The following is a 12,795-nucleotide window of genomic DNA, read 5'->3' on the forward strand; positions in this document are numbered from 1 at the left end:
TGGGGTATGACGGTGTCCGGTGTGGGGGTGTGACGATGTGGGGGTGTGACGGTGTGGGGGTGTGACGGTGTGACGGCGTGGGGGTGTGACGGCGTGGGGGTGTGACGGCGTGGGGGTATGACGGTGTGACGGTGTGGGGGTGTGACGGTGTGGGGGTGTGACGGTGTGGGGGTGTGGGGTGTGACGGTGTGGGGTGACGGCGTGGGGGTGTGACGGTGTGGGGTGTGACGGTGTGGGGTGTGACGGCGTGGGGGTGTGACGGTGTGACGGTGTGGGGGTGTGACGGGGTGTGGGGTGTGACGGTGTGACGTGTGACCATGTGGGGTGTGACAGTGTGGGGGTGTGACAGTGTGACGGTGTGGGGTGTGACGGTGTGGGGGTGTGATGGTGTGGGGGTGTGACGGTGTGACGGTGTGGGGTGTGACGGTGTGACGGTGTGGGGTGTGACGGTGTGGGGGTGTGACAGTGTGACAGTGTGGGGTGTGACGGTGTGGGGTGTGACGGTGTGACGGCGTGACGATGTGGGGTGTGACGGTGTGGGGTGTGACGGTGTGGGGTGTGACGGTGTGACGGTGTGGGGGTGTGACGGTGTGGGGGTGTGGGGTGTGACGGTGTGACGGTGTGGGGGTGTGACGGTGTGGGGGTGTGGGGTGTGACGGTGTGGGGGTGTGGGGTGTGACAGTGTGATGGTGTGGGGTGTGACGGTGTGGGGTGTGACGGTGTGACGGTGTGACGGTGTGGGGTGTGACGGTGTGGGGGTGTGACGGTGTGGGGGTGTGACGGTGTGACGGTGTGGGGTGTGACGGTGTGGGGTGTGACGGTGTGGGGTGTGACGGTGTGGGGTGTGACGGTGTGACAGTGTGGGGGTGTGACGGTGTGGGGGTGTGGGGTGTGACGGTGTGACGGTGTGGGGTGTGATGGTGTGACGGTGTGGGGTGTGACGGTGTGGGGTGTGACGGTGTGACGGTGTGGGGTGTGACGGTGTGGGGGTGTGACGGTGTGGGGGTGTGACGGTGTGGGGTGTGACGGTGTGGGGTGTGACGGTGTGGGGTGTGACGGTGTGGGGTGTGACGGTGTGGGGTGTGACGGTGTGGGGTGTGACGGTGTGGGGTGTGACGGTGTGACAGTGTGGGGTGTGACGGTGTGGGGTGTGACGGTGTGACGGTGTGACGGTGTGGGGTGTGACGGTGTGGGGTGTGACGGTGTGACAGTGTGCTTGTGCTGTGCCTGGTGACTCCAGTTCTGCTGGGTTCAGAGTCAGGCTGTGATGTGAGGGTGGACCAGGATGGAGAAGATCTCTGAGTTTCTGATCTTTTGGAGTTACAGCTCGATTACGATGGGGAAACATAACAGCAAGCTGACACCAGAGGTCATGGACGACCTGGTGAAAAGCACAGAGTTTAATGAACAGGAGCTGAAGCAGTGGTACAAAGGCTTCCTGAAGGACTGTCCGACTGGGATCCTCAATCTCGAGGAGTTTCAGCAGCTCTACGTCAAGGTACCGATCAGTATCAGCACCCATTACTGGACTGAGGGAAAGGCCCACCTCCACTCACAAAGCAACTGTCCCTCTATCCACTCCCCCTCCCCTGCGCACCTCCCCCACACCCCCTCCCCCGCATCCCCTCCCCCTCCCCCTCCCCCGCATCCCCTCCCCCTCCCCCGCATCCCCTCCCCCTCCCCCGCATCCCCTCCCCCGCATCCCCTCCCCCTCCCCCGCATCCCCTCCCCATCCCGCTCCCCCACACCGAGTCCCCACACCCCTCCCTACACCCCATCCCCCGCACCTCCCATCCCCTAACTCTGAAACTACTGGATTGCGATAAAAACCCATCTGGTTCACGAATGTCCTTTAGGGAAGGAAACCTGCCGTCCTTACCCGGTCTGGGCCTGTTTGTGACTCCAGACCCACAGCGATGTGGTTGATTCTTAATCACCCCCTTGAAATGGCCCAGCAAGCCACGCAGTTGTACAATCTCGCTAAAAAAAGTCATAATAAGAATAAAACCGGACGGACCACTCGGCACTGGACATGACAAAGGCAAACCAAGCCCTGCAAGGTCCTCCTCACTAACATCTGGGGACTTGTGCCAAAATTGGGACAGCTGTCCCACAGACTAGTCAAGCAACAGCCTGACATAGCCATACTCACAGAATCATACCTTTCAGCCAACGTCCCAGACTCTTCCATCACCATCCCTGGGTATGTCCTGTCCCACCGGCAGGACAGACCCACCAGAGGTGGCGGTACAGTGATATACAGTCAGGAGTGAGTGGCCCTGGGAGTCCTCAACATTGACTCTGGACCCCATGAAATCTCATTGCATCAGGTCAAACATAGGCAAAGAAACCTCCTGCTGATTATCACCTACTTACCATGTTGAGCACCACTTGGAGGAAGTACTGAGAGTGGCAAGGGCACAGAATGTACTATGGGTGGGGGCTTCAATGTCCATCACCAAAAGTGGCTCAGTAGCACCACTATTGACTGAGCTGGCCGAGTCCTGAAGGACATAGCTGCCAGACTGGGCCTGCGGCAGGTGGTGAGACAACCAACATAAGGAAAAAACCTACTTGATCTCGTCCTCACCAATCTACCTGTCGCAGACGTCCATGACAGAATTTGTAGGAGTGACCATTGCACAGTCCTTGTGGAGACACTCAGGACACCATCCAACGTGTTGTGTGGCACTACCACCGTGCTAAATGGGATAGATTCAAAGCAGATCTAGCAGCTCAAAAGTGGGTATCCATGAGGCGCTGTGGGCCATCAGCAGCAGCAGAATTGTATTCCTGTAACCTCATGGCCTGACATATTCCTCACTCTACCATTACCAACAAACCAGGGGATCAACCCTGGTTCAACGAGGAGTGTAGAAGAGCATGCCAGGAGCAGCACCAGGTGTACCTAAAAATGAGGTGCCAACCTGGTGAAGTTACAACATAGGACTACATGCATGCTAAACAGTGGAAGCAACATGCTATAGACAGAGCTAAGCGATTCCACAACCAACGGATCAGATCAAAGCTCTGCAGTCCTGCCACATCCAGTCGTAAATGGTGGTGGACAATTAAACAACTAATGAAAGGAGGAGGCTCCATGAACATCCCCATCCTCAATGATGGCAGAGTCCAGCACGTGAGTGCAAAAGATAAGACTGAAGCGTTTACAACCATCTTCAGCCAGAAATGCTGAGTGGATGATCCATCTCGGCCTCCTCTTGAGATCCCCACCATCACAGAAGCCAGTCTTCAGCCAATTCGATTCACTCCATGTGATATCATAGAATCATAGAAAATTTACGGCACAGAAGGAGGCCGTTCGGCCCATCGTGTCTGTGCCGGCCGAAAAAGAGCCACCCAGCTTAATCCCACTTTCCAGCACTCGGTCCGTAGCCCTGGAGGTTACAGCACTTCAGGTGCATATTCAGGTACTTTTTAAATGAGTTGAGGGTTTCTGCCTCTCCCACCCTTTCAGGCAGTGAGTTCCAGACCCCCACCACCCTCTGGGTGAAAATATTTCTCCTCAACTCCCCTCCAATCCTTCCACCAATTACTTTAAATCTATGCCCCCTGGTTATTGACCTCTCTGCTAAGGGAAATAGGTCCTCCCTATCCACTCTATCTAGGCCCCTCATAATTTTATACACCTCAATTAAATCTCCCCTCAGCCTCCTCTGTTCCACAGAGAAGAACCCAGCCAATCCAATCTTTCCTCATAGCTAAAATTCTCCAGTCCTGGCAACATCCTCGTAAATCTCCTCTGCACCCTCTCTAGTGCAATCACATCTTTCCTGTAATGTGACCAGAACTGTACACAGTACTCAAGCTGTGGCCTAACCAGTGTTTTATACAGTTCCAGCATAACATCCCTGCTCTTATATTCTGTGCCTCGGCTAATAAAGGAAAGTATCCCGTATGCCTTTTTAACCACCTTATCTACCTGTCCTGCTACCTTCAGGGATCTGTGGACATGCACTCCAAGGTCCCTCTGTTCCTCTACATCTCTCAGTGTATTCCCTTGCTTTGTTTGCACTCCCCAAATGCACTTCTCTGCCCACCTGACCAGTGCACTAATATCTTCCTGCAGTCTACAGCTTTCCTCCACACGGCCAATTTTTGTATCATCTGCAAACTTCTTGATCAAGCCCGCCACGTTCAAGTCCAAATCATTAATACGTACCACAAAAAGCAAGGGACCTGGTACTGAGCCCTGCGGAACCCCACTGGAAACAGCCTTCCAGTCACAAAAACACCCGTCGACCATTACCCTTTGCTTCCTGCCACTGAGCCAATTTTGGATTCCACTTTCCCTTGGATCCCATGGGATTTTATTCTTTTGACCAGTCTGCCATGTGGGACCTTGTCAAAAGCCTTGCTAAAATCCATGTAGACTACATCAAACACCGTCATCAATCCTCCTTGTTACCTGCTCAAAAAATTCAATCAAGTTAGTCAGACACGACCTTCACTTAACAAATCCGTGCTGATTGTCCTTGATTAATCAGTGCCTTTCGAAATGACGGTTTATCCCTCGAAATTGATTCCAATAATTTGACTGTTAGACTGACTGGCCTGTAATTACTCGGTCTATCCTTCACTCCCCTTTTAAACAACGGTACAATGTTAGCAGTCCTCCAATCCTCCGGCACCACGCCTGTATCCAGTGAGGATTGGAAAATGATGGTCAGAGCCTCCGCTATTTCCTCCCTGGCTTCTTTTAACAGCCTGGGATACATTTCATCCGGGCCTGGTGATTTATCTACTTTCAAAGATGCTAATCCCATTAATACTTCCTCTCTCACTGAGTTTATCCCATCCAATATTTCACACTCCTCCTCCTTAACTACAATCTCTGCATCGTCCCTCTCTTTTGTGAAGACAGACACAAAGTATTCATTAAGAACCAGACCCACATCTTCCGCCTCCACACATAGTTTACCTTTTGGTCTCTAATAAGCCCTACTCTTTCCTTAGTTATCCTCTTGCTCTTAATGTATTTATAAAACATCTTTGGGTTTTCTTTGATTTTACTTGCCAGTATTTTTTCATTCCCTCTTTTTGCTTTCCTAATTTCCTTTTTAATTTCACCCCTGCACTTTCTATATTCCTCTAGGCTTTCTGCAGTATTGAGCTCTCGGTGTCTGACATAAGCTTCCCTTTTTTGCCTTATCTTACCCTGTGTGCTCCTTGTCATCCAGGGGGCTCTAGATTTGGGAGTCCCACCCTTTTTCTTTGTGGGAACATGTTTACTCTGAACCCCTTGAATCTCCCCCTTGAATGCCTCCCACTGCTCTGACACTGATTTACCTTCAAGTAGCCGTTTCCAGTCCACTTTTGCTAAATCACTTCTCAGCTTAGTAAAATTGGCCTTTCCCCAATTGAGAACTTTTACTCCTGTTCTATCTTTGTCCTTTTCCATAACTATGCTAAATCTAACTGAATTATGATCACTATCACCAAAATGCTCTCCCACTGATACTCCTTCCACCTGCCCAGCCTCATTCCCTAAAACTAAATCCAGAACTGTCCCCTCTCTTGTTGGGTTTGCTAAGTACTGGCCAAAAATGTTCTCCTGAATGCATTTTAAGAATTCTGCGCCCTCTGTACCTTTTCCACTGATTCTATCCCAGTTAATATTCGGGTAGTTGAAATCCCCCACTATTACAGCACTATTGTTTTGGCACTTCTCAGAAATTTGCCTCCATATTTGCTCTTCTATCTCCCTCTGACTGTTTGGGGGTCTATAGTACACTCCCAGCAGTGTGACTGCCCCTTTTTTTGTTCTTTAGCTCAACCCATTTGGCCTCATTTGATGATCCTTCTAACATATCATCCCTCCTCACAGCTGTAATTGTTTCTTTAACCAATATTGCGACACCCCCCTCCTTCTTTATCCCCCTCTATCTCCTCTTGAAAACCCTGTAACCAGGAATGTTGAGCTGCCATTCCTGCCCCTCTTTAAGCCATGTTTCAGTAATAGCTAAGATATCGTACATCCACGTGTCTATCTGTGTCCTCAGCTCATCCGCCTTATTCACTGGACTCCCTGTATTGAGGTATATACCTTTAAGCACTGACAAACACGTCTGTTGTCCAGTTTCTAGCCTTTGTTTCCTCTGCCTTCCAAACTCGCTCACTAATTTTCAGCCTTCCATTTCCAGCTCTGCTTCTCTCCCTTCTGAATCTACGCTCAGGCTCCCATCCCCCTGCCAAGTTAGTTTAAACCCTCCCCCACAGCACCAGCAAACCTCCCCGTGAGGATATTGGTCCCGGCTCTGTTGAGGTGCAACCCGTCCGACTTGTACAGGTCCCACCTCCCACAGAACCGGTCCCAATGTCCCAGGAATCTAAAGCCCTCCCTCCTGCACCATCTCTCCAGCCACGCATTCATCTGCTCCATTCTCCTATTTCTATACTCACTAACGCGTGGCCCCGGGAGTAATCCAGAGATTACTACCCTTGAGGTCCTGCTTATTAATCTCTTTCCTAACTCCTTAAACTCTGCCTGCAGGATCTCATCCCTCTTTCTACCTATTTCATTGGTGCCGATATGGACCACGACCTCTGGCTGTTCACCCTCCCACCCCAGAATGTTCTGCAGCCACTCAGTGACATCCTTGACCCTGGCACCAGGGAGGCAACTTACCATCCTGGAATCACGTCTGCAGCCGCAGAAACGCCTGTCTGCTCCCCTAACTATAGAATCCCCGATCACTATTGCTCTCCTGATCTTTTTCCTCCCTCCTGGACAGCTGGGCCACCCATGGTGCTATGGTCTTGGATCTGGATGCACTCCCCAGAGAAACCTTCTCCTTCACCGGTATTCTCATCTGAATACTGGTTAAAGAGTGAGATGCCCTCAGGGGACTCCTGCACTACCTGCCTGGTCCTCCGTGTCTGTCTGGTGGTCACCCAGTCCCTCTCTGCCTGCTCTCTCTTAATCTGCGGGGTGACCACCTCCTGAAACGTGCTGTCCCCGTAGCTCTCACCCTCATGGATTCACTGCAGTGACTCCAGCCGCTGCTCAAGGTCCGAAACCTAGAGCTCGAGCTCCTCCAGCTGACGACACTTCCTGCACCTGTGGCCGTCCAGGACATGGGAAACGTCCTGGAGTTCCCACATGGCACAGGCCGTGCATTCGATGGGTCGAAGCTGCCCTGCTATGCCTCAATTTATTAGATTATTAACTCAAATTAACAAAAATAAACTTTAAAAACTATTAAAAAAACACTCACCAATCAGCTCCTTCCGTTGCGCTGACGTCACTTTAGGTATTTTTCCACCTCTTTCCCTGCCCTCGCTCCTCTCTCTCCCCCTCGCTCCTCTCTCTCCCCCTCGCTCCTCTCTCTCCCCCTCGCTCCTCTCTCTCCCCCTCGCTCCTCTCTCTCCCCCTCGCTCCTCTCTCTCCCCCTCGCTCCTCTCTCTCCCCCTCGCTCCTCTCTCTCCCCCTCGCTCCTCTCTCTCCCCCTCGCTCCTCTCTCTCCCCCTCGCTCCTCTCTCTCCCCCTCGCTCCTCTCTCTCCCCCTCGCTCCTCTCTCTCCCCCTCGCTCCTCTCTCTCCCCCTCGCTCCTCTCTCTCCCCCTCGCTCCTCTCTCTCCCCCTCGCTCCTCTCTCTCCCCCTCGCTCCTCTCTCTCCCCCTCGCTCCTCTCTCTCCCCCTCGCTCCTCTCTCTCCCCCTCGCTCCTCTCTCTCCCCCTCGCTCCTCTCTCTCCCCCTCGCTCCTCTCTCTCCCCCTCGCTCCTCTCTCTCCCCCTCGCTCCTCTCTCTCCCCCTCGCTCCTCTCTCTCCCCCTCGCTCCTCTCTCTCCCCCTCGCTCCTCTCTCTCCCCCTCGCTCCTCTCTCTCCCCCCCCCCCCCCCCCCGTCGCCCCGCTCTCTCTTCCTCTCTCGCTCCTCCTTTTATCACGTGATATCAAGAAACGGCTGAGTGCACTGGATACAGCAAAGGCTATGGGCCCCGACAACATCCCAGCTGTAGTGCTGAAGACTTGTGCTCCAGAACTAGCTGTGCCTCTAGCCAAGCTGTTCCAGTACAGCTACAACACTGGCATCTACCCGACAATGTGGAAAATTGCCCAGGTATGTCCTGTCCACAAAAAGCAGGACAAATCCAATCCGGCCAATTACCGCCCCATCAGTCTACTCTCAATCATCAGCAAAGTGATGGAAGGTGTCGTCGACTGTGCTATCAAACTCACCAATAACCTGCTCACTGATGCTCAGTTTGGGTTCCGCCAGGACCACTCAGCTCCAGACCTCATTACAGCCTTGGTCCAAACATGGACAAAAGAGCTGAATTTCAGAGGTGAGGTGAGTGTGACTGCCCTTGACATCAAGGCAGCATTTGACCAAGTGTGGCACCAAGGAGCCCTAGTAAAATTGAAGTCAGTGGGAATCAGGGGGAAAACTCTCCAGTGGCTGGAGTCATACCTAGCACAAAGGAAGATGGTAATGGTTGTTGGAGGCCAATCATCTCAGCCCTAGGACATCGCTGCAGGAGTTCCTCAGGGCAGTGTCCTAGGCTCAACCATCTTCAGCTGCTTCACCAATGACCTTCCCTCCATCATAAGGTCAGAAGTGGGGATGTTCGCTGATGATTGCACAGTGTTCAGTTCCATTTGCAACCCCTTAAATAATGAAGCAGTCCGAGCCTGCATGCAGCAAGACCTGGACAACATCCAGGCTTGGGCTGATATGTGGCAAGTAACATTCGCGCCAGATAAGTGCCAGGCAATGACCATCTCCAACAAGGCAGCGAGTGACTCACCTCCTGACTCCCCAAAGCCTTTCCACCATCTACAAGGCACAAGTCAGGAGTGTGATGGAATACTCTCCACTTGCCTGGATGAGTGCAGCTCCAACAACATTCAAGAAACTCGACACCATCCAGGACAAAGCAGCCCGCTTGATTGGCACCCCATCCACCACCCTAAACATTCACTCCCTTCACCACCGGCGCACAGTGGCTGCAGTGTGTACCATCCACAGGATGCACTGCAGCAACTCGGCAAGGCTTCTTCCACAGCACCTCCCAAACCCACGACCTCTACCACCTAGAAGGACAAGAGCAGCAGGCACATGGGAACAACACCACCTGCACGATCCCCTCCAAGTCACACACCATCCCGACTTGGAAATATATCGCCGTTCCTTCATCGTTGCTGGGTCAAAATCCTGGAACTCCCTTCCTAACAGCACTGTGGGAGAACCGTCACCACACGGACTGCAGCGGTTCAAGAAGGCGGCTCACCACCACCTTCTCAAGGGCAATTAGGGATGGGCAATAAATGCTGGCTTGGACAGCCACATCCCATGAATGAATAATAAAAAAAAATCCTTCCTTAGATCAGGAGACCAAAACTGTACACAGTGCTCCAGGTGAGGTCTCACCAAAGCCCTGTACAATTGCAGTTAGACCTTCTTCCTCTTATACTCCAACCTCCTTGCAATAAAGGCCAACATACCATTTGCCTTCCTAATTGCTTGCTGTACCTGCATGCTAACTTTCTGTGATTCGTGTATATGGACATTCAAATCCCTCTGAACACCAACATATAACAGTTTCTCACCATTTAAAAAATATTCTGTTTTTCTATTTTTCCTACCAAAGTGAATAACCTCACATTTCCCCACATTATATTCCATCTGCCACCTTCTTGCCCACTCACTTAACCTGTCTATATCCCTTTGCAGACTCTTTGTGTCCTCCTCACAGCTTACCTTCCCACCTAGCTTTGTACCATCAGCAAATATGGATACATTACACTCAGTCCCTTCAACTAAGTCATTAATATAGACTGTGAATAGCTGAGGCCTAAGCACCGATCCTTGTGGTACCCCACTAGTTACAGCCTGCCAACCTGAGAATGACCCGTTTATTCCCACTCTCTGTTTTCTGTCCGTTAACCAATCTTCTATCCATGCTAATAAATTACCCCAACCCCATGAGCCCTTATCTTGTGTAACAACCTTTTATGTGGCACCTTATCGAATACCTTTTGAAAATCCAAATATACAACATCCACTGGTTCCCCTTTATCTACCCTGCTAGTTACATCCTTTAAACACTCTAATAAATTTGTCAAACACGATATCCCTTTCATATTATGATTTTCTCAGTGCACTATTACTATGTCGTTAATAATATATTCCAGCATTTTCCCGACGACTGATGTCAGACTAACTGGCCTGTAGTTCCCTGTTTTCTCTCCCTCCTTCCTTGAATAGTGGGGTTACATTTGCCACCTTCCAATCCACTGGGACTGTTCTAGAATCTAGGGAATTCTGGAAGATTAAAACCAATGCATCCACTATCTCTGCAGCCACCTCTTTTAGAACCCTCTGATATAGGCCATCAGGTCCAGGGGATTTGTCGGCTTTTAATCCCATTAATTTCTCCAGTACCTTTTCTTTACCGATCTTAATTGCTGTAAGTTCCTCACTCTCATTACATAGAAACATAGAAAATAGGAGCAAGAGTAGGCCATTCGGTCCTTCAGGCCTGTTCTGCCATTCAAAATGATCATGGCTGATCGTCTACTCAGTACCCTGTTCCCACTTTTTCCCCATATCCCTTGATCCCTTTAGCATTAAGAAATATATCGATCTCCTTCTTGAATACATCTAATGACTTGGCCTCCACTGCCTTCTGTGGTAGAGAATTCCACAGGTTCACCACCCACTGAGTGAAGAAATTTCTCCTCATCTCGGTTCTAAATGGCATACCCCGTATCCTGAGACTGTGATCCCTGGTTCTGGACTCCCCAGCCATCGGGAACATCCTCCCTGCATCTAGTCTGTCTAGTCCTGTTAGAATATTGTATGTTTCGATGAGATCACCTCTCATTCTTCTAAACTCGAGTGAATATAGGCCTAGTCGACCCAATCTCTCCTCATACGTCAGTCCTGCCATCCCAGGAATCAGTCTGGTAAACCTTTGTTGCACTCCCTCCATGGCAAGGACATCCTCCCTCAGATAAGGAGACCAAAACTGCACACAATACTCCAGATGTGGTCTCACCAAGGCTCTGTATAACTGCAGTAAGACATCCCTGCTCCTGTACTCAAATCCTTTTGCAATGAAGGCCAACATACCATTCGCCTTCCTAACTGCTTGCTGCACCTGAATGCTCGCTTTCAGTGACTGGTGTACAAGGACACCCAGGTCTCATTGCACCTCCCCTTTTCCCAATCAATCACCATTCAGATAATAATCTGCCTTTTTGTTTTTACAACCAAAGTGGATAACCTCACATTTATCCACGTTATACTGCATCTGCCATGTTCTTGCCCACTCACCCAACTTGTCTAAATCACATTGGAGCCTCTTTGCATCCTCCTCACAGCTCACATTCCACCCCAGCTTTGTGTCGTCTGCAAACTTGGAAATGTTACATTTGGTTTCCTCATCTAAATCATTGATATATATTGTGAATAGCTGGGGCCCAAGCACTGATCCCTGCGGTACCCCACTAGTCACTGCCTGCCACCCGGAAAAAGACCCGTTTATTCCTACTCTCTGTTTCCTGTCTGTCAACCAATTCTCAATCCATGCCAGTATATTCCCCCCAATCCCATGTGCTTTAATTTTACACACTAACCTCTTGTGTGGGACCTTATCAAAAGCCTTCTGAAAATCCAAATACACCACATCCACTGGTTCTCCCCTATCTATTCTACTAGTTACATCCTCAAAAAACTCCAGTAGATTTGTTAAACATGATTTCCCTTTCATAAACCCATGCTGACTTTGTTCAATCCCGTTAATGCCCTCCAAGTGTTCAGTTATCACATCTTTTATAATAGACATGAGCATTTTCCCCACTACTGATGTTAGGCTAACTGGTCTGTAATTCCCTGTTTTTTCTCTCCCTCCTTTTTTAAATAGTGGGGTTACATTTGCTACCCTCCAATCTGTAGGAACTGTTCCATAATCTATAGAATTTTGGAAGATGATCACCAATGCATCCACTATTTCCAGGGCCACTTCCTTTAGTACTCTGGGATGTAGATTATCAGGCCCTGGGAATTTGTCAGCCTTTAGCCCCATTAATTTCACTCGCACTATTTTTTTACTAATACTGATTTCCTTCAGTTCTTCCCTCTCACTAGACCCTTGGTTCCCTAACATTTCTGGCAGGTTATTTGTGTCCTCCTTTGTGAAGACAGAACCAAAGTTTGTGTTTAATTGTTCTGCCATTTCTTTGTTCCCCATTATAATTTCCTCCATTTCTGACTGTAAGGGACCTACATTGTCTTCACTAATCTTTTTCTCTTGACATATTTATAGAAGCTTTTACAGTCAGTTTTTATGTTCCCTGCTAGTTTACTCTCATACTCTATTTTTCCCCTCTTAATCAATCTCTTTGTCCTTTGCTGAATTCTGAACTGCTCCCAATCTTCAGGCTTGCCGCTTTTTCTGGCAATTTTATATGTCTCCTCTTTGGATCTAATACTATCCCTAATTTCTTTTGTAATCCACGATTGAGCCACCTTTCCTGTTTTATTTTTGCGCCAGACAGGAATGAATAATTGTTGTAATTCCTGCACACGTTCTTTAAATATTAGCCATTGCCTATCCACCGTCATCCCTTTTAGTAAAGTTCCCCAATCTATCATAGCCAACTTGCACCTCATACTTTCATAATTTCCTTTATTTGGATTCAGGACCCTAGTTTCGGATTCAACTACTTCACTCTCCATCTTAATGAGGAATTCTATCATGTTATGGTCGCTCTTCCCTCAGGGACCCTCACAACAAGATTGTTAATTAATCCTTTCTCATTCTATATAGA

General features: G+C 49.8%; 1 protein-coding gene across 2 annotated transcripts in view; it reads left to right on the plus strand.

Annotated features, from left to right (window-relative positions):
• Positions 1-1,336: 1,336 nt before the first annotated feature.
• LOC137342788 (visinin-like protein 1) overlaps positions 1,337-12,795 on the plus strand; it is a 30,372-nt gene continuing 18,913 nt past the window's right edge. For both annotated transcript variants that reach the window (XM_068006966.1, XM_068006967.1), the window contains exon 1: positions 1,337-1,498. In XM_068006966.1, coding sequence (XP_067863067.1) covers positions 1,337-1,498 — 162 coding nt within the window. The remainder of the gene's footprint in view (positions 1,499-12,795) is intronic.

The sequence above is a fragment of the Heptranchias perlo genome, chromosome 26, assembly GCF_035084215.1.
Source record: "Heptranchias perlo isolate sHepPer1 chromosome 26, sHepPer1.hap1, whole genome shotgun sequence".
Lineage (NCBI taxonomy): Eukaryota > Metazoa > Chordata > Chondrichthyes > Hexanchiformes > Hexanchidae > Heptranchias > Heptranchias perlo.